We start from the raw sequence: 23,326 nt of genomic DNA on the forward strand, positions 1-23,326 counted from the left end.
TGCTGGCCTGTTCGCCCACAACTGCCCTCCCTTGCCAGCCATCTTGTGGTGGCCATCTTGTGATGAAATGAGGGTGGCCATCTTGTGATGGTGTTGCGTGTGACACCACCTAGGCTTTTATTATATAGGATACTCTAATTATAGAAAGAGATCATAGTTAAGCATATTTCAAGGGTCAAATTCAACTTGCTTAATTTTGATTATAAATGAAAATTTTAATATATAAGACTGATCGACTCAACAGTAAATAGTAAATATCAAAATTAAAAAGAAACACTTCTCAATCTTAGAGTAATTTATTTGAATTTATATATGCAGAGAATAACACAGTTAATGTTTTTGGGTTTTTATTTGGAAGACTACTGTGACAGACAATATTGAGTGATTACCATCTTATATTACTTGACATTGAAATGACTTCACATGAGAAAAAAAATAGTTATGCTAATACATGCACTTTATTTTCTGTTATACTAAATCTCTTTAGGAGCAAGAACCCCTTCATATTCAGGTTATCTAAAAAATATTCAAATAATTTTGTGAAATAAACTCCGTCTTACTCAGATTAAAAAAGAAGCTGATTTTCATGTTGAATGGAAGCACTAGGAACAGCAGATGTGTATGCAAAGGTAAATAAAAACACTGGATGCTTCTCAGTTAGGGGTGAGAGTCTGCCTTTCACGCTAATTTATGTACGGTATAACAAGTAACCACTAAATGTAGTAGCTGGAGGAAATTTGGCTGGAATTGTTCCTTTTACAAGTCGCAGCCACACTTCCTGCCCATAATTTAATTCCAACAAGGCATCCCCAGTCAAAACCCTATCACAATGTATTTCACTGTTAGTATTTTCAGATTCAAATGTAAGCTTGTCTCTCCCATCAACCACCAAAAATCCAGAGAGATGAGCACTAAATGACTCAATGGTATACTTAAAAACATATACCCCTAGATACGGAATTCTGAATTTTCCAGTTCTTGGAGTATATGAAGATCCGTAATTGACCTCCAAATTATTAAACAGAATAGGACCAGGTGTAGTCATTCCATATGTATGAGATGCAAAAAATGCCACCATCGGTGCGTATCTGTAAGAACCTTTGGAAAAATCTGTAAAAGGAAATAAATGGAAAGAGTTAATTTTTATGTTTTTACCTTGTTTTGCCTTTCCTCATATCTTTATCATTTGTCTCAGTTACACAAGGATTAGCAGAAGTAAAAGGTCATTCATTGTATTTAACAAGGGCAGGTGTGTCTGGATGCCTGCCTCTTCTCTTGGCTGAGTTACCAGAAAGCAGTTTCTCTGAGCCTCAGTTTCCCCGTTTAGATCAGGACAGAACTAGAACGATAATAACATTCTACCTCCCTCATAAAAATGCCTCAAAGATTAATTTGCATATTGCTTTGATCTCTCCAGGGATAAAGGAATTCAAAGCACTCTATGATTACTATGGTATGCCGGAATGTTTTAAGGCCCCTTGAAGGCACTGAAGCTGACATGATGCAGAAACAATTTTTCCAGCACCTTGTCAAACAGTTTCTAGAGGCTAAACGAAAACCAAATGAAGTCATTTCACTATAGAGAAGTAGACAAAAGGAATTTTCTATGTAATTAATGCCAAATGTACTAACAAAGGCTGAGATTTAAAAATAGACTAAAAAAAATGTACTCTTCACTATGCAGCATATTAAAAGCCTGCTTTGAAGTGTTTTTTTTTTTTTTGCTCTCATTAAAGAGAATGCATTTTCAATGTAAAAAGAAATCAGAAATGGCACACTCTTCAAGTAAATTTATAGCAACCAATAATTACAAAGGTAAATGGACAGAAAAGGCACCTTATTCTACTCAATACATTTGAGCATGTGCTATCAGTCCTTACCTAATCCAAAGGCCCTATTAGCTCGACCTTCATGGAAGATATGCTGTAGTGATAAGCACTTATGACGTTTCATTTAAATGGCCATGTCTGATAGGAATCAAAGGTGTACTGTTTAACAACTTGTTTAAGGAGATTTTCTTTTAGGATGCACAAGGGGAGGGGGGGGGGGAAGTTGCCTCTATTATGCCAATATCGAAAATTTCAACAAGTGGACATCAATAGGAATTTATCTGACAAAAAGAGACATTTCCACTTGTAAATCATGTGCAGTATTCAGTAAGTTCCCGAAGTAAAAGGAATGAATCCGCAAATGAGGCCAGATTAAGCAGGCTCAAGTGTCCCTTCGTAAACATTTCTAAAAGTGTTTTTGCGCGAGACACTGACTGAACCCAGCGGGGCGGGCACTGCCCTACCCGGAGCTAACGCGTTTTCCTCCAGCAGCTTCACGGTGCAGTTGCGACCAGCGAACGGGTGCCGGCAGGCGCAGACGAAGCTCGTCCTCCCGTCTATGCACGTGCCCCCGTTCTGGCATGGGGACCCACTGCACGCTGCTTCTGCGACTGGAAAAGAGTCCACATAAAAGAGGGTAACTGTAACCTACTTCCTGTTGGCTTCAAGTCATAATTTGCAGCAGAATCAGAAAAAAAGACATTGATGACAAAGAAATAAGAAAAATGGGTTCCCAGGTCCAGCCGCCACCAGTACAGTCACGGGACTTCATGCAAATCCCTTAACTCTTCGAGGAGCTCTCTTTCCTGCTTCTTGGAAGTGGGAGTAATTCTGTGATCCACTGAATTTACTGGTGTGGAAATACGAATATTTGGTCAGCTGTAGAACAGTATGGAATATCTGGTCACAGAATCACGTGTGTTTGGAATTGGTACATGATAAAGGTAACATTTCAAGTCATTGGAGAAGCAAAATGTCTGCTCAATACATTGTGTGCAGATATTTGGATATCCATAAAAACATGAATTCCACATGTACAAAAATACTACGTGTTAAAAAGAAAACCTCATATAAAGGCATTACTGTTAAATAGAAGAAATATCTATGTAGAGATTTAAAATTTTGGAAAACTCTTTCAAAGCCAAACAAAACAAAAACCAGAAGCTATACAGGAAAAAAATCTTTTAAGTTTGACCACAGAAGTATTAAAATTCATTTGCAATAAAAGCCACCATTATCAAAATTCAAAGATAAGTGACAGATTAAGAGAAAACAAAATAACAGACACAACAATCTAATGACTAATAGCCATAACATATGAAAAGTTCTGACCAATAAAAAAAAAAATGTAACCCCTTACAAAAAGGGAAAAAAATGGGCAAATGATATGAACAAATCACTGAACAAAAACATGAAAGCTCACGAAAAATTCTAAAAGCTATTCAACCTTACTATTAATGAAGGAATGATACCACCACCACCATTTTTATAACAGGTGGCAATATTTAAAAAGATAGAAAACATTCCATCGTGGTGAAATGAGAGAAATTGAGCATTTTTACAGAATGCTGGCTAGAGCTTAAATTGTTAGAACCTTTGAACAGGACAATTGGGGCCATATGTAGTAGAATTTAAAAGGTTAATTTGCTTTGAATCAGAAATTTCTTCTGGTAAAATATATACTCTAGACACACTTCTATACTTATACAAAGATAATGGCTCAAGAATGTTCTTTATGCCATCATTTACATTAGTGAACAATTGTAATACACCTAGATGACCAGTGATGTGGGACTTGTTAAATGTATTACAATATATTTTCACTAAGAAATATTAGACAGCAGTTAAAGAATGAGGCACAGTGGCTGCACCAGTCTGCATTCCCACCAGCAGTGCACGAGGGTTCCTTTTTCTCCGCATCCTCGCCAACACTTGTCGTTTGTTGATTTGGTGATGATAGCCATTCTGACAGGTGTGAGATGGTACCGCATTGTTGTTTTGATTTGCATCTCTCGGATAATTAGTGACGTTGAGCATGTTTTCATGTGTCTCAGCTTCCTCAAAAAACTGAAAATGGAACTCCCATTTGACCCAGTAATCCCACTCCTGGGAATATATCCGAAGAAACTAGAAACACCAATCAGAAAGGATATATGCACCCCTATGTTCATAGCAGCACAATTCACCATAGCTAAGATTTGGAAACAGCCTAGGTGCCCGTCAGCAGATGACTGGATCAGAAAACTGTGGTACATCTACACAATGGAATACTATGCTGCCATAAAAAAGAAGGAATTCTCATCATTTGCAGCAACCTGGATGGAATTGGAGAACATTATGTTAAGTGAAATAAGTCAGTCAATGAAAGAAAAATATCACATGATCTCACTCATTTATGGGTAATAAAGAACATTATAAACTTGAACAAAAAGATAGATACAGAGACAGTAAAGCATCAAACAGACTGTCAAATTACAGGGGGAAAGTTAGGGAGAGGTGGGGGAGATAAGAGATCAATCAAAGGACTTGTATGCATGCATATAAGCATAACCAATGGATGCAAAACTCTGGGGGGTCAGGGCATATATGGGAGTGGGGTGGGGGGTGGCAATGGTAAAATATGTACACATATAATACCTTAATAAAAAAATTGGAAAAAAAAAATAAAAATAAAAAAATAAATTTGCCTGAAAACTTGAAAAAAAAAAAAAAAAAGAATGAGGCAGATTCCTCAACACATTTGATTTACTGAAGACCATCAGTTCACTCTTAGAGTTTCACTTATTTAGAAAGCCTCGAATTCTGAATATGGTTATAAATATAATACATAATTATGTAAATGCAGAGAAAACGTGGGAAGAACACATATTACTGGCCACAGTTATCACTAGGGCACCACCTTGTGGCAATAGTGTAAACACTTTACAACCTACTCATTTCAACAATTTTTAAATTTAGGGTTATTTGTCTTGTTTAACATTTTTCTCAAGAAGTGTGATCTATAAATACTTTATATATAGATTCTGCTTCATATTTAAATAATTAAATTTCACATAAAATGTGGCTTGCATGATTAGAAGTTTTGGCAAAGAAAATATATATTACTTATGCAATTAGAAATTGATTTAAATTATTTTGGTATATTCTCTGAAATACCCTGTAAACTATTTTCCCAACAAAGATACATATAAAAAATATTACATGTGTAATGTGTTTTAACAAATGTTTTAAACCAGCCTACATTTCTGCAACCATGTGAATAGGTTATTAAACCCTTCCATTTGCTGTTAGTTATCATTCTAAAACCAAGCCCATTATTTGCTGGCTTTAAAAATCTTTAATGACTCTCCATTACCTAGAGAAATGTGAATTCTTTATGTCAAAGCACTGGCTTTGTCTGTTTTCACATTCTCTAAATCTAGCACAGTGATCAACTCACAGGATAGTATTCAATTAATGTATTTCACTGGAAATGAATCAACTGTGAGGTGGAGTTGATGGAATACTGAATTATTTATGTGACCTGATTAGCTCTGTAATTCTTATTTTCCCAAATGGGAAAATGCCACTGTCACCTGTAGACTTGACCCTGCCCATGAATCAGAGATCAATTACAGAAACCAAGAAATCTGCATTGCTATGAATTCTACTGTGATTCTCCAGGACCAGGGCCATTGCCTTTTCTTTAATGTTCAGGATGCACATTTCATTTTTCTTGCCCTTGTGTTCCATTACCCCTAAAAACAGGATCTTGCTTTGTTCTCCTTCCTTGAGTCATTTCAGAGGGTGCCATTTTGCCATTTATTTCAATTCCTTTGTAGGGTCGTACATCTAGAGTAAAAATCCACTTGATCCAATTGGGACCTGCACTTTCTCCTATTGCCGTGGTAGCTCAAACTTGCTGAGACCACACCTGGTTTGCCTTCTAGGATATCTGTCACTGTGTCTATAGATTATCTGCTGGGGTACCTCACCCACTGGTCTGCACCCTTCTGCTGCTTGTGTTTTAAGTTGCTTTTCTTGCCTTCCTTGATGTTTTAGGTACCTCTAGTCTCTGAGTCCAATATGATCCACATTACAACGCATAAAAGTATTCCTATGCTTCCCAGAACTGAACATACTGTGAATTGAGTCTAAATCAGAGCAAGCTATAGTAACAATTATCATAAAGAAATGACCTTACACTTCTGTTAATGTTCCATAAGAATTAAATGTTCATTATCTATTTTTGTACTTGAATCACATTGTATCATAACACAATGTCTATGTTCTGATGTCACAGATAGTCTTTCAAAAATTCCATATTTATTTAATTCATTTTAACAAGAATTCACAATTATTATTGATAATTAAATGTATCTTATTACATTTGACTCATCCTCTCTAGTCTTTGTTTTAATTCTATATGCAATGTTTTAACCACCCCTCCCAGCTTTTTTATATTTCCCAAAGTTATGTTTTATGTGTTCATCCAAGTCATCAATACAAATACTTTATGAATCAGTGTCAAGTGCACAGCTTTATAACACACAACTAAAGATTGGTTGGCACTGATTTGTCAATTGAAACTATTTGTACTTTGTTATACAAGCTACAAATCTACTTTTGTGAATCACCTGACTTTCATTTTTCTACTTGATTTCTAAGATACTTAAAAATGGTTAGGTACCTTTATAAATTTCTGTGCATATCTGTGCTCAACAGGCAGTTTGTCCTTGAGTTAACAACAAAAATAAGTCTTAAATACAGCATCATTTTCTTTTTGACAACTTCCCTATCCCAGTCAAAAGGCTTAATTATATATAATTCTCTTATCGTCTGACCTCGGCAATTTGGTTATTAAATTTGCCACACTATAGTGGAATTGCTCCCATGTCCTTCTTACTTCCAACTCGAGTGCAAGCATTTGTGAGGTCAGGGCTCAGGTCTTTTATTTCTTAAACTTTGTGTCCCTACTGAATAGCACAGCGCCTGACATACAAAAGTGTTAAATGTCTTCCTGAAGTTGAATAAACAAAGTAATGAAAGATTAACTAGATAATCACATCAGTCTTATCCAATACTTTATCCATTCTTCACAGTTTCTCAAAAATTACAGGTTTTTTTTAAAATCACCAATTGATATTTATTGTGCAATTTCAATAGTTATTTGTGGAATCTTGGTTTAGAATGAGTTTTCATAGCCATTTCAACTGCCTAGTTTAAGCAAAAAGTAACAATTTATTTAGCTATCTATAAAGTTCATGATGTTTCTTCAAACATCGAAACACTAAAAGTGTTGATGATTTATATTATAATTTTACAAGTATTCTAAAATTACACATATTTTATATGTTATGCATTTTATAAAATAATCAAAATTATTAGATTATCTGGAGGAAAATGATTGAAACAAAGGTCTTTCAATATACCTATGATAGGTATAAAACTAGAAACTAAAGGCAAAATAATGATAAAGGATTTCTCAGTCGCCAGGATTGTGTGAACTTTAAGAGGAGACATGAGTTAGTGTTTTTGACACTACCTGGGTTTTTGTAGCTTACAGGAGGCATGATGTCACTGGCATGGTTTTCTAGAAACCTGACTCATTTCAAGCACACTTTCCACAACTTCTCCACCTCGGGCTTCAACCCTCTTCAACTCTTCCCAGTCCATTTATTTTTCGTAATGCAGATCAGTGCAACTTGTAGAACAGTTCTGCCAACTCAACATTCTACTATCTTGTGCAAGTAGTGTAACTAATCCTTCAAAATGTATTCCCCTGATCTGAACATGACTAAAATTACATTGCCATTGTCTTGGAATGTTTCATAAGTCTCCATTTGTTCTGGCTTTTGCTTTCTGAACCCTGATATGTGCTCAAATTATACTTTTCTATTAATCCTACTTCCATATTTCATAAATGTTCATGTTAAATTTGAAATGATTGGAGAGCTCCCTACATTTTCAAATCACTCTGCCTTTGCTAACATTTGCCATTCTTATTATAATTACTTGCTTAATGTATGAGCTCCATTGAAAAGAGAGACCGTGTTGAATTTACCACTCTATCCACTCAGTATTACTCAGTACTCATTCAGAATTTCCTCATTAGGTTTCTGGTAAATAAAATGAAGGGGCACATTGTATTGATATCTTCTAGTTCAATCTTATTTTTATTTATATTGTACACAATATTAGAGGCCCAATGCACGAAGATTCATGCAAGAATGGGCCTTCCTTCCCCTGGCTGCCAGCACTGCCTTCGCTCTGGCTGGAGCCGCCTTTCCGCCTTCCCACACTGCCCAGGGGCCTGGAGCGGCTGGAGCGGCTGGGGTGGTGTATCCCGCCCCTCCTCCAGCAGCTTGGTGCCTGCTTATGCAAATTAACCCAACATATTTGTTGGGTTAATTTGCAAACTCACTCCTGATTGGTTCATGGGTGTCACAAAGGTACGGCCAATGTGCATCTTACTCTTTTATTAGTGTAGATGTCATATATAACATTTTTATATATTATTTTACTACTTTTATTTTATTATTTATTTTAATTAACACTTAATTTATATTTTATTGCTTAGTTCCACTTTAGCATCAAGATCATAATTCTTTAAAAATATTTTTATTGATTTTAGAGAGGAAGGGAGAGGGTGAGGGAGAGAGAGATAGATACATGAATGATGAGAGTGAATCATTGATTGGCTGCCTATTGCATGCCCTCCCCCACCAGAGATTGAGCCCACAACCTGGGCATGTGACCTTGACCAGAATCGAACCCATGACCCTTCAGTCCACAGACCGATGGCTATCCACTGAGTCAAACCGGCTAGGGCAAGATCATAATTTTTATTTCTTCAATTAAACAATAATTTTGCAGAAGGCAGATAACTGATCCCTACTTAGAGCAGAGCAGCGTTTCCAACAGATTAGTGAGGGAGGCTATCATTATTTATTACAAATAAATATGTTGCCAGGCAGGACTTGAACTTAGGTTTCCTGGTTCCAAAATCAGTGCTCTTTAGTCATCCCAACTGCCTTTATGCAGAGTCACAGAAATTAGAAATGGTTTCAAAGTCATATAAAACAGTTAAATATTCACTAGGCTCTTATTTTTCTCTCTCAAACTGCTTATATTCACAGCAATTATAATTTTAAAAGTTACATTTGGTATATGACCAAATCTTTTATCGAATGTAATCTTTCTTAGAAGAGAAGGGATTATTGTGAATAAAAGAGGTTTATTAAGGAGTGCCAAATACATTTGATATATCTTGGGGGAAATGGTTAAAATAAAAAGTCAATGGTCTCCCAGCAGGAGCCTGGTATCCTCAGCAATGACGCTGCTGACTTTATATTACAGCAGGATTCAGCTCCTCTTGGAAGGCAAGCAGCCAAACTCTCTGCAGGGACAGGTCTGCCAATTGCTATACAAACTAATCTTCAAAGATGAATTAAAACCCTCTTGATGTCTATTGGAATATTGTTTAGAAAAAAATCAAATATTTAGAGAACCAACCAGGAACAGCTTATCATCATTGGCCTAGGAAGATCATAATTAGCATATCTGAATGTAGGAATGGCTCAAATGGAAGTGGTAGGGATGAATACTTTAAATTTTGCCCTTCTGTGAATAATTGGTGGTGACTTGCAATGACAACTGCCTAATGATCAAACCATAGAAAAATCAAACTGAGAAGTAACACCTTTATTTCTGCCTGGTCAATGCAGAAACAAGGGGCCATATTTGGATCCTCTAGAGAAGAAATTCCCTGGGAATATCAACTCTCACTGTATGGAATATTCAGATATGGTCTGACTCTTTTTTTTTTTTTAATATATATTTTATTGATTTTTTACAGAGAGGAAGGGAGAGGGATAGAGAGCTAGAAACATAGATGAGAGAGAAACATCAACCAGCTGCCTCCTGCGCAACCAATGTACGTGCCCTTGACCGGAATCGAACCTGGAACCTTTCAGTTCGCAGACCGACGCTCTATCCACTGAGCCAAACCGGTTTTGGCCTGACTCTTGAACACATATGATGTGATGCGTCCAACAGAAGCAAAAGGAAGAGAAAGGCAGGTGAATATATTCCACAATCTCTTTGAGTACAGAGGTTGAGGACTGAGCCCTGAGTCCAACAGAACAGGAGTCAGGCTCAATCACTTATTAGCTGCATGACCTGAGATAACTTTAATTCATGCATTGGAGGGTTAGTTTACTCATCTTCAAATAAAAATAATGATAGTTAGCTCATAGGTATTATTAAATGAAGTAATGTGTAGAGTATAATTTATACAGTGCCTGGGATGTATTAAGTACTAAATAGTATAAAATATTATGTTATTATACTATTATTAGGCTTCAAAATAAATTAGGTATTAAAATTAAGTTTAAATATGTTTTATCTTTAAAAAAAAGTTTATATGATTTTTCTTCCTACAAATTGCACACAATCTACAAATGATAGTGGCTATACTATGAATAATATTATCATGAAATTTGTAAGATGATAATTATCTTGTGGTATTAGATATGTAGGGAATCAATGTGGTTGCATGGTATTTATAATATAACTAGAGGCCCGGTACACAAAATTCATGCATGGGGGGGGGGGGTCCCTCAGCCCAGCCTGCACCCTCTCCAATCTGGGACCACTCGAGGGAGGTCCAACTGCCTGTTTGGGTGATCCCAGTAGGATTGGGCCTAAACGGGCATTCGGACATCCCTCTCACAATACAGGACTGCTGGCTCCCAAATGCTTGCCTGCCTGCCTTCCTGATTGCCCCTAACCACTTCTGCCTGCCAGCCTGATCACCCCCTAACCACTCCCCTGCCAGCCTGATTGCCCCTAACTGCCCTCCCTTGCAGGCCTGGTCCCCCCCCCCCCAACTGCTCTCCCCTACAGGCCTGGTCCCCCCAAACTCCCCCCAACTGCCCTTCCCTGCAGGCCTGGTCACCCCAACTTCCCTCCCCTACAGGCCTGGTCACCCCTAACTGCCCTCCCCTGCAGGCCTGGTCCCCCACCAACTGCTCTCCCCTGCTGGCCTGATCCCTCCCAACAGCCCTCCCCTGTTGGCCATCTTGTGGTGGCCATCTTGTGTCCACATGGGGTCAGCCATCTTTGACCACATGGGGGCAGCCATCTTGTGTGTTAGAGTGACAGTTTGCATATTACTCTTATTAGATAGGATAGAGGCCTGGTGCACAGGTGGGGGCCAGCTGGTTTGCCCTGAAGGGTGTCCTGGATCAGTGTGGGGGTTCCCTTGGGGCATGGGCAGCCTGGGTGAGGGGCCTGTGGTGGTTTGCAGGCCGGTCACACCCCCCAGTGACCCAAGCAGAGGCCCTGGTATCTGGGATTTATTTATCTTCTATAATTGAAACTTTGTAGTCTTCAGCAGAGGCCAGGGCAGGCCAGGAACTTGGCTTCCTCCATCACCAGGGAAACCCAAGCCTCCTGCTTGCTCTGTGTCTGCCACCATTTTTGTTGGGATTTATTTATCTTCTATAATTGGAACTTTGTAGCCTTCAGTGGAGGCCTGGGCCAGCCAGGGTGTGCAGGAAGCTTGGCTTCCTCTATCGCCGGGGAAACCCAAGCCTCCTGCTTGCTCCATGGCCACAGCCACCTTGGTTGGGTTAATTTGCATACTTACTCCTGATTGGCTGATGGGCGTAGCTTGTGGGTGTAGCAGAGGTATGGTCAATTTGCATATTATTCTTTTATTAGATAGGATAGCAAAAGTCAAAGAAAATACAGCCAAATTTATCCAGAGTATCAGTGTTCCACCCTGGTATTAAATAGGGTATCAAAGGAAGTAGTTGGTTTTGCAATTTATTTATTATTGTAGAAGAACTTAGCCTGAGTTCACTGGTTTAATCACTGTGAATAGACTTTACCTGCTCAGCTGCCTAATGAATGCCACCAGGGTTGTAGCCCATAGAAACATGGCTGGCTTAATGAGCATGAATATCTATGAACCCACTTAAAATTATGTTGCTGATCCTACATAAAGTGAATAGCTATCCAAAACATTGAAGTAGGTCAACATATCTTTATTGCCCTAACATTGTTTTTTGTTATCTTTACTGAAATAAAAATAAAGAACTGTTAATTAATTATAAGCCAAGATCAGGAAGTAATTTTATCAGGGCATCATTGCAACAAAGAATCAGAGCTAGGCTAATTATTAGCCCATTAAGCCCCAAAATTATAAGCTCCTAAGATGTATTCTTTACACTATAAAAGTCTACAGGTTCTTATGCTCTATTAAACTTTTTAACTCCATTAATTTTGAATTAATATTCAAAATTTTATACATACTGCATAGATCCAGGTATTTTTTAGTTTAGGGGGGGAAATGACGCAGTTTGACTGGTATATGATTGCATATCCTATAGAGCTTAAATGAAACTCATTTGCAGTAATCACAGGAAGAGCAAGGATTAAAGTAGTATAGAAAAAGAACAACTCATTACTTTTCCTAAAAGCATTATTATAGAACACCTGAATATTGAAGCACTACCTTTCTCCTAGAAGCATATGCATCTAAATCATTTGTTCTGATTCCACTGCACAAGGTTAGTTCTCCTGGGTCAGATTAATTTAAAGGGAACATAAATAAATACAATAATTTAAATAGTCAAGAGACAATTCAACTTTGTATATTTTGTGATTTTAAGTATTATTATAAAAGCTTTCAGAGATTAAATGAGTCATGTTAGGATAAAGATCACCCTTTGTAATTAAAAGGCAACAAAATTTACCCAACTGAGTATATAATTTAACAACAGATATACACGGTGGAGGCAAAAGTTGTTCATATGGGAAATAATACAATAATAAATAGTAATACAAGAATGAATTCTGCATTTTCGCATACTCACAACTATAAGCCTACTTTTGCCCCACCCTGTTTATGAGGGGAACACTGCCATTTTTTTAGTAGGAATCAGTAGCTCTACTTTTCACTGTGGAAAGATTATTTAATATTACTCACATGCCAAACATATTCCTAAAACACTTCTTTCATCAGCAAGACTATTAGTTTATAGGCATTGCACTGAATTTCTCTTTCTTACCAAAATTATGCCCCCTCTTCAGTGTTTATAAACATCTGTTAATGGTACTGCTACTCTCTCATTTCCCAAGTTCAAAACCTTAAAATATTCTAGATCTCTCCTTCCCCAAGTGCCCAGCATTCAAGCTGTGAACAGTTCACACATTTTTGCAATGATGCAGTCTGCAACATATTTCTACCGATAAGCTCAATAAAACATCTTCTGCACTCTCATCACTTGAAAGGAAGAAACACAGTTTCTTCGGAGAGATGAACTGACTTAAGGATCTATAGAAACTTACAGAAACAACGAGGACCAGAATCATAATTGGTTGAGCCTCAGAACATTAATGTTTCTACTGTGCCTCTTCTGTTTCTGTTGATTTTACTTTCACAACATTCCTCACCACTGTTCAACTACCTCTTCCTTTGATCTGTCTCTTATTGCTCTTGCCAGTAATGTGCTAGCTGGTATTTCTAACTTCCTGTTTTGCAGTCAGGCTACACACTACTACTGCTAGCTTCATGCTTCTGAGACCGTTCTTATCGCACCCAAGCCTCTGCGCCACATTTTCAAAGACCACTTTGTACAAAATTATGTCTAAATGCCTTGTGAGTGCTATGATCTGAGTGTCCCCCCCCCAAAAAAAAATTTAATATGTTGAAATCTTAAACCTCGAAGTTGATATTTGGAGCTGAGGCCTTTGGAGATGCTCATGTATCCATGCCTCTGTTAGGTCATTAGGGTGAAGCCCTCATGAATGGGATTAAATTTTTGTTTTTGTTTTGTTTTAATAGCCCTTTTTACTATTTACTATTGTTGCTTATTTTTATTTATTTACTTATTTTTAATAAGGACACTATTATATATGTCCCATTTCCCCCTCTTTGTAAACCTCTACCCAGCTCCTGCCCCTTATTCCCTCTGGCCATCACTATACTATTGTCTGTGTCTATGGGTTTTGCATATATGTTCTTTGATTAATCCCTTCTTTCTTCTTTCATCCAGTCCTCCCACCCTCCTCCCCTCTGGCAGCTGTCAGTCTGCTTCATGTATCCGTGCCTCTGTTTCTATTTTGCTCATCAGTTTGTTCTGTTCATTAGATTCCACATGTAAGTGAGATTATATGGCATTTGTCTTTCTCTGACTGGCTTATTTCACTTAGCGTAATAATCTCCTACTACAGGTCCATCCATGCTGTTGCAAAAGGGAAGATTTCCTTCTTTTTTAATGCTGTGTAGTATTCCATTGTATAAATGTACCACAGCTTTTACCCCACTCCTCTACTGATGGGCACTTGGGCTGTTTCCAGATCTTGGCTATTGTAAATAATGCTGCTATGAACACAGGGGTGCATATTCTTTTGAATTGGTGTTTTTGGATTAGAGTTCTTATAAAAGAGACCCCACAGACATCCCTCATTGCTTTTACCATGTAAGAACACAGTGAGAAGTCACGAGCTTTGAACCAAAAAGAAGGCCCTCTCTAGAATGCAACCAGGCTGGCATTTTGGTCTTGGACTTCATAGGCTCCAAAACTGTCAGAAATAAATATATTTTGTTTATAAACCACTCAGTCTATGGTATTTTCTCATGGCAGCCTGAATAAAATAAAGATACTTACTGGGACATTCATGGCTTTCTGTGATCTACAGAAATGGAATTCCTGCTTACTTATACATTCATTCATTCATTCATTCAATCAATCAACAAAATTCCTATTGTATAACAGACATTTTGCCAGGTAATGCCAAAATGAATAAGACATATTCTTATCTTACTCATCAAGGAGCATATACTGTGAGCACTTATTTTGAAATGATGCCTAATTTACATAGGATAGGATCGGATTCAAATAATACTTCAATGATCTTAGAATTACATAATTATTTACCCAAGTTCTAGCAACTTCCTTTTTTTTAATTCTTTTGCAACCACCTTTTCTATCTTATGGTGTTGCTAAACCATACAGATCTACTAAGTAACATTTGAATAGAAAGAGAGATTGAAAGTGATTTTTCAATGATAACTTACCAGGAGATAGAACGTTGTCTGTGTTTCTTTGGGTGCGGCCGATCAGGACAGTGCTAACATTCACTGCTGGTTTCTTAAGCGCATTGTTTTTTTTCAGCAATGATTTTACTTGCTTCTGAGACTTGAAAACATTTGCAAGACTACTAGACAATGATTGGTTTATATGCCAAGTTAAATTTGATAGAGCAATTTGAATTTTTATTTCAATTATTGACTCTACAAATTCTGTAAGACCTTTCTGAAGAAGTTGAATATCTGGTAGGGAATCATTTATCCAGTGAGGTATGGTAGCATTCAGTTTTGATATACGTGTAGAAGCATTATGACACATTGTTAAAGCTTCATAGAGAGTTTTGTTAAGTAAAGAGAAGTTAATTGAAAGATGAATGGATTTTGCTTCCAGTGCCTTAAATCTAGAATTTAGTACCTGCAGTTGAAGTGCCTGGTCTCTCTCATTTGTGGCCACATTGCCTTTTTTTTGTAAAACATAATAAGGTATGAGCAACTTGGTTACTTTAGACTCAATGTCTTGCAACCGAGTTTCAAAATTTATGGAAATCTTTGTGGCTGAGAGTACTTTTTCCTCCAAATGATTCATATTTTCCTGGTATTTTATCAGTTGGGAAGTGGTTTTATTGACCATTTGATAAATCTTTTGGAAGTTGAACTGACTTAATTTTTCATCTTTAGGAATATCTGCAAGGGCCTTGGCAACTTGCAAAACAAAGTTATATCTCTCATTGTCATTGACCAAAATCTGAATAGAATCATTCAAATGTTGGAATTGAGGAATGAATGCCAAAATAGTTTCTATATTTTGGCTACATTTATCATGGAACTTGGGATTGCACTTTATTGTACTCATGGTCTCTTTTAACATATAGTTATCTTGAATGAAATCAATGGCATTATTTATAATAGTCATTGTCTTATTTAGGCCATCTTCCATTTCTAAGGCATGTTCATTGATACGTCTGTCTAAGGTATCACTACGACTCTGTACTTCATTTCTGAGTAAGTTGTGTCGTTTTGTAAGTTCTTTGATTAGAATATTTAAACTATTGACAGCACTAATCAGATTTTCCACTTTCTTCCGTGTAGCTTTTGCTTCTTTTGGTTGTTCAAATGTTAGTGTCTCTCCAAGTGATGGTCCCTGCTCAAGCAATGGCTGAAGGATCTGCATATCAAAAGTCAAATCATTTAGCTGCTCATTCATTTTATCCATTTTATTGTCCATGGGAAAGATTACCTCAGCCAATGTTTGGTTTAAAACTTGTAAATTCTCTTCTGCATCCTTAATTTGAAATTTAAAATCATTTCTGCACTTGGATAACACGTCTTCCCATTCACTCTTGACAAATTTTTTCTCCATTTCCAAAGTGATGGTGAGATTGTTAATCTTGCTGTCTTGGGTGTGCAAATCATCAAACATTTGCAGCATCATCAAACCTTGCTTCTTTATATTCTCATGTAGAGTGGACAGGTACTCAGTGGCATTATTGCTAACTGATTCTGCAGCTGGAACATTCTTCTCATGTGATACGTGTTCCATTGACAGAAGATGTTCGTGTACTTCCTTCATTTTAGAAAGGGTCTTATTGAAGGATTCATAATACAGAATGTTCCTTGAGTGTTCCTGTTCTAGAGCACCTTCTAAATGAGTCTGCCTTGCTTCTAGTTCTTTAATAGGCTTCTCATATGTAAAAGTAATTTCTTGCCTCATATTCACAATGTGATTTTTCAGATCTAGTATATCAGTCAAAGTGGGTCTATTTTCCTGCATTAGAACAGACTTTTGCTGGACTTCTATTGAAACCATGGATTCATTAACTTGTTGAATTATGTGTTTGGTGTCTACAAGGTCCTTTGAGAGTTTTGATACAGTCTTGAAGAGCTGTGCTATAGTCTCTTCCATGTCATTTTGGAAAATTTTAAATTGTTCTTTAACTATATCCTTTACCAGATCGTTAATGCTTTTAGATTTTAGACCTAGAGAAAAAAAGCAACAAACAATAATAAATGATACATGATTTTAACAATGTAAACTTTAGATATCTCTAAAAAAGATAAAAAGTTTGAGGCCAAACACTAATAACATGTAGTAATAAAAATACCTCTTGACTACACTTATGTAATTTTAAAAATGTCTATAGTTTATAGATGGTGATCAATTCCTTAATTCCTAAGTTTGAAGGGAGAAATCAATTGTGGTGTAGAACACACCAGAACCATGAATCTAAGTTCCTCTGGACAAAACACATGAGGGAACTACTAGTGTTTTCAGTTAACAGACTCTTGTATGCAATGATGCTAGGTCTAGTTTTAATCTTGTATGAAAATAAATGACTTGGGGCTTTCTGCCTTAGTAAATAATACCTAATCTTAGGTCATGATTATTACTAGGTTTCTAGTAATTAATCTTCAGAGTCTGTGTTTTGAGCTTATAAAAACTAATAAATAGACTACAGAGAAATAATTTTATGAGATTCTTAAATGAGGAACAATATGAAATAATAGCTACAACATTCAACAATAGTTTATAATAACAATAAAATAATAATGAGAGGTTTGGAGCTCACTAAGGCAAATGAAAATAGGAATTCAAGATATACCTTAATTATTATACTATGACACTAATTTTCAACAAAAAGAGAAGAGGTCACTTCCCACTAATGAAGCACATAATAATATATCCTGTATTAGAAAGCATGGGCTGATCATAAACCAAGAATTGTAAACAGTTCTAAAAATAGCATTAAAAAAAGGAAGGAAAGAAAAAGGGCCCTGCACACTATTCAGAATTGTTTAGAATATAAAGTGAATATTTTAAAATTTAAAAATTCACAACAAAATGAAACAAAAACTTTGTTATAAAAACAAAAAATGAGGAAAAACAAAACATATTTTTAAGGCATATTTATAATACATATGAAGCACTTAAAATGGAAGGTATGTCCATTCCAAAACATAAGCAATGATGACAATGTAAAATACAGGTAACACAATACAAAGAATTTTAAACAACAAGTTTGAACAATGGTATATTAAGAAATGAGTAATAGCTACTATGAAGCCTATACAAGAAAGATGATTATAGGGCTAAAATGTAGAGTCTCTACATGTATATATTTTGTTAGCAAGTTTCTAAAAGTATTTATGATGCATGAAAGACTTACAGAAAAAAAATATTATGAAAGAGCAATTATACTAAATAGAATGATGGATTGCTTGAGCACCTTGATATTATTTAATCTGGTTCTAATACAAAGCTGTAAATGTTGTTTACATGGATAAATATTTTCCTGGAAATCCTAGACCCTAAAGATCAATGAGCAATATTGATATTTAGGTTCTAGAATTTCCAAAACACATACAAAAGTTATTGTAAGTTTCTAAACCTACTGAACACTGAAATAAATTTAAAAGGCAAAAAAAAAAATATGTGAAAATCAATTTGTATGTAACAGAAAAACACACATATGAAGTATGGAAGTAATCAATTACACATAGCAGCAAAGTACTAAGGAAAGGCTAAATTAATTAGAAAATATTACATAACCACAATTAAGAGAAATTATATTGAAATAGTCCTAGCTTTTGTATTTAATAACATAAATAATTACACCAGAAAAGTTTCAAAGTATTTTTATTGTCCAAATTTTACACATTTTACCAGTCACCAATTTATAAAATAAATCTTCATTGAGTACATCCTATAAGCTACACAGAAAATAAAATTTGAAAAATTAAATTTCTGATATTAAAAATGTTAGCTTTCCTGTGTGTAGGTGCTTCTCAATAGCAGTTATTTTCATTGAACTTTCTATAGGATTATTTAGTTATTTCCTGTTTGTTAAAATTGTCTTTAGCCCTGGCTGGGTGGCTCAGTTGGTTGGAGCTTTGTCCCATGCATCAAAAGGTGGTGGGTTCAATTCCCAGTCAGGTCACAAACCTATATTCTGGGTTGGATCACTGGTTGAGGTGTGTATGGGAGGCAACCAATCAAAGTTTCTCTCTCACATCAATGTTTCTCTTTCTCTGCCTTCCTCTCTGTCTAAAATCAATAAAACATTTTAAAAATTGTCTTTAATTCTCATGACAACAACTTGATGAAATACAATAATATATAAGGTTAGAAATAAGACTTTCCTGAAAATTATAATCTTATAATTTTGGCTTTAAAATGTTTTTTCAAGAAATGTTTTTCAAGATTGCACAAATAAAACTTAAGTGTGCTTGAATTAATGAATGAATTATGGACAATAAAAACAGGTGTTTAATTTTAGGAAGTGAAAAACAACATGATCTGAAAGTCCAAATAAGAATAATAGTCAGTAAAAACATTGTAAATAGGTAAAGTTCAGTGTAGAATCTTGATCAAAGTAAGTTTTAAAAAAGTAAACTATGGCCAAAACCAGTTTGGCTCAGTGGATAGAGCGTCGGACTGCGGATTGAAGGGTCCCAGGTTCGATTCCGGTCAAGGGCATGTACCTTGGTTGTGGGCACATCTGTGCAGGAGGCAGCTGATCGATGTTTCTCTCACATCGATGTTTCTGACTCTCTATCTCTCTCCCTTCCTCTCTGTAAAAAAATCAATAAAATATATTTTTAAAAAAAGTAAACAATGGAAATGAAAATTTAGAAGGTCCTGTAGCTGTTACTTATTGAAAAAAATGTATTGCAGTGACAGAAAAGAAGTCAGATTATTAGCTCAAAAACTTGTTTTAAGATCAGAAGCTTTTCAGGTATTCTATATAAAAAACCCTAATATGCAAATCGACCGAATGGCAGAATGACCGGTCACTATGATGCGCGATGACCACCAGGGGGCAGACACTCAACACAGGAGCTGTCCCCTAGTGGTCAGTGCGCTGTCACAGAGGGAGTGCCACTCAGCCAGAAGCTGGACTTACGGCTGGCGAGTGCAACAGCGGTGGCGGGAGCCTCTCTCATCTCCGTGGCAGCACTAAGAACCAACTCCTTGGAGGATGTCTGACTGCCACCTTAGGCCTGCTCCCCAGCAGTCAGACTTCCCCTAAGGGATCCCAGACTGCAAGAGGGAGCAGGCCGGGCTAAGGGACCCCCTCCCTTAGTACATGAATGTCATGCACTGGGCCTCTAGTATTTCTTTAATTTCTTACCAAAGAAATATCTATACAAGAATCTGATTTTGCAAAAATACATAAAAGCGCTTTATGTTAACATCTGAGTAGGCACATCATTTTAACCCTATTTGATTCTGTTTCATATGATTCATGTGCTTCTACTTTCTAAAAAAGATGATATTGTACTTGGTGACTTGACGGATATAGTTAATATTGGACACCTTGACATGTTCTTCCCATGGTTGTGAATGTATGCCCTATTCATAACGTTCAAATACCTCTTAAGGAGTTGGGGCATTTGATTTTGAACATTTTCTATGGCTGTTAGCAGTTAAGCAGTGTTTCTCACCAGAGAACTGGAGTAAACAAGAGAAGAGGTTGTGGTTTTGCTAGGCAAGCACAGTACCTGAGAGAGTGAGTTTAGTTTTTGTTGCCTGTAGCAACATTCATTAACTATAAGCCTTTGATTTTCATAAATGATTGTGCTTAGTTCACAGTTAATGCCTCTCAATGAGGAGGGAATTGTGTTGTTGTTATTTTTGTTGTTATGAGTATATGTTTCCTGTGTCGCTGCCCGAATTTTTGTTAGTAGCTTTACAAGAAGCAGGTGACAAGCTTAATTCTCTCAGGTTATGATAACCATATTTTGCTAAACAAATTGTATTATGGTGTGATAGTCAATTATATACGGTTTCTATTTGACTTTTTGTTCCTGCTATTACTTTGGGGAAAATGTATTCCTCGAAGTAATAGCAGGAGACATGCCAGAAATGTAGAACAGGGTCTTTCTTTCAGTGACTTACTAGCATAAATTATTTACTGGCAGATGATATGGCATTAGAAACTTCCACTTTCTAAAAAAGATCTTTTACCTGAAAACCACCGGTGAAAATTAGGGAAAAAAAAACAACAATGTGCAAGTGATAGAAATGGACTTGTACAGTGAGTATTCTTTTATATGAACAAAATGAAAGGGACCAATAATCCTGAAACTTGGAAACAAATAATAAATCCAGTGAATTGAGATGTGCCTAGTAACCAAAATACTTTCCTAGAATATCCATGCCCTACCAGGGGCCTACCTGAAAACCCTTTGGCTAATTAACTCCTCCTGATCCATCATTTTATTAGTTGAGATGGATGCTCTTCATAGAAGCCTTCCCAGGTCTCCTTCTACTGGATTTGTTGAAACTATCAATCAGACCCATTGTACCACGTGCTTAACACTACCATAGCAATTACTTGCTATTGATAAATCTCTGTGGAAGGCAGAATAATCCTGCCCTGTCCAAGATGTCCACACCCTAATTCACTGAACCTGCAAATATGTTTTCTTACGTGGCAAAGGGCCTTACCAGATGTGATTAAGGTTAAGAACCTGCAGATGAGATTAGTCTGTGTTATCCAGGTGAGCCCAATGCAATCATATGGGTCCTTAAAAGAGGCAGAGAAAGGCAGAAGAGTGGGTCTGAGAGATGTCAGGAGGATTCAGCAGTTGTTTTGAGATTTCAAAGATGGAAAAAAGACATGAGGCAAGAAATGCAGGGGACTCTATAAGCTGGGAACAAGCCTCAGTTTATAGCCACCAAGACAATGAGACCTCAGTCTTACAACTGCAAGAAAATGAATTCTGACAACTTGAATGAGCAGGAAATAGATTATCCTATAGAACCTCCAGGGAGGAACACAGCCTGCTATTTTAAAAGCACAAAATTCAGACAAAGCTGATTCACATTTGTAAAAAAATTATTCCTCTGACCTGAGATGTTTTAGGATATAATTTATTGATTATACTCCAGAAGCTAGATAATTTCTGGGATAATAATGCACTTCAGATTTATCCTCAATACCTTCAGCAATATTATCGAGACAACCATGTATCTAGCTACGTTGTTAATCATTCCTTAACCTCATCTTTATCCTGAACTAAAAATCAGAAAGAAAATAAATATGACTCATAGTTAAATTTCTTTTAACTATAAAGAAATACCAGTTAGGCCATAACTAAGCACATATCAATAAATCAGATGAAACATTCAAAGATTTGACTACATGGTGAAAAATATTTAGATATTCCAAATTATTTCAGAAATTAAGTGACTTAAAAACAGCTTATTAAAAATATGTATTAGACTAATAGACCACCCAATCTAAAGCAAAGATACCAAAGTGATATGAGAAAAGATAAATGAGTGATTTGCCTTTTGTCTTAACTGAAAGAATAATTTATTTTGTTTTACTTTTACCTTTTAGAAAAGATTGGAATTCCCTGCCTTTATCTTCATTGATTTTCTCTTCTAGGGAGGAGAACGTGCTCCTTACGTCAGTCACAGCCAGAGAAATGTTGTCAATCTTCCTCTGCAGAAGGGTCAGTTTCATTGCCTGCTGGTTCAGCTGGTCCGTCATTTTTTGTGTCACTGCTATATAGAGAAGAGAGAACATTGGAAACATTAAAAAATACATATTTAAAACCTTTCCAATTTTATGATAGGTCTAAAGATAATTCAAACAAATCATGTTTGCACTGTATATTTAAAAGGTATAGGCTACCTGCATTTAGCAAATGGCAAGCTGTATTTTACACTATTTAGGGGTAAAATTTGTCGAAGTATTATATCAGCTTAGATTTCTAAAATCTTTTCACTATGCTCAGAATTTTTAGTCTTTTTTTTTTTTTTTAACAAAGAGTTTTTGCTACAGTCTCAATAGATGAAGTAACTTGGTTAAGGTTACAGAGATAATGCCTCATCTTCTACTTTCAAATCCAAGGCTCCAGCATGAAATATGTGTAGCTGTATACATATATGTATGTAGATGCATTTATATTCTGAGAAGGATTCTCTACTGAGGTATTTTTTAATGAGAGATAGATTTTAGCTTAAATCACTTTATATAGCAGTGCTACTTTTCATGCCTTTCAAAGGCACTTCAATAATTCAAGAAGGATTTTATGATATTTTATGAAGATACTGAATTCCAATGCCTTAAAAAATTAGAGTACAGTTTCTAAGATGTATTCACCTGCATTCTTAAAGAGATCACCTTAATCTGAGTGCCCGATTTTGTATGACTACGCCAGATACAGCGAAGAGATGTTTTTATCAGTAATCAACCTATGTTTCTAACAGATAAAGTTGAGCCTAAAATAAATGGTCAAGTATTTATGATTAGGAAGATGAGAAAACATGTAATAGGACAACTTTGGATTAACAGGAGATTCTTGTTAGCTCTTAGTCACAATACTTTTCCCTAGTCAGTGATCAACACCCCTTCTTGATCTCTATCCCCAATGGAAGGAGGCCTTCTTAGCTCCCTCAAAGGAA

The 23,326-nt window shown here is 36.2% G+C and overlaps 1 protein-coding gene across 1 annotated transcript in view; it reads right to left on the reverse strand.

Moving 5' to 3' along the window:
* Nucleotides 1–434: 434 nt before the first annotated feature.
* Nucleotides 435–23,326, reverse strand: part of MMRN1 (multimerin 1) — a 53,451-nt gene continuing 30,559 nt past the window's right edge. The window contains exons 5-8 of the mRNA XM_028148240.2: nucleotides 22,250–22,423; nucleotides 14,899–16,887; nucleotides 2,294–2,440; nucleotides 435–1,110 (exon numbers count right to left, since the gene is read on the reverse strand). Coding sequence (XP_028004041.2) covers nucleotides 689–1,110; nucleotides 2,294–2,440; nucleotides 14,899–16,887; nucleotides 22,250–22,423 — 2,732 coding nt within the window. The 3' untranslated portion in view covers nucleotides 435–688. The remainder of the gene's footprint in view (nucleotides 1,111–2,293; nucleotides 2,441–14,898; nucleotides 16,888–22,249; nucleotides 22,424–23,326) is intronic.

Source organism: Eptesicus fuscus, chromosome 2 (assembly GCF_027574615.1).
Source record: "Eptesicus fuscus isolate TK198812 chromosome 2, DD_ASM_mEF_20220401, whole genome shotgun sequence".
Classification (NCBI taxonomy): domain Eukaryota; kingdom Metazoa; phylum Chordata; class Mammalia; order Chiroptera; family Vespertilionidae; genus Eptesicus; species Eptesicus fuscus.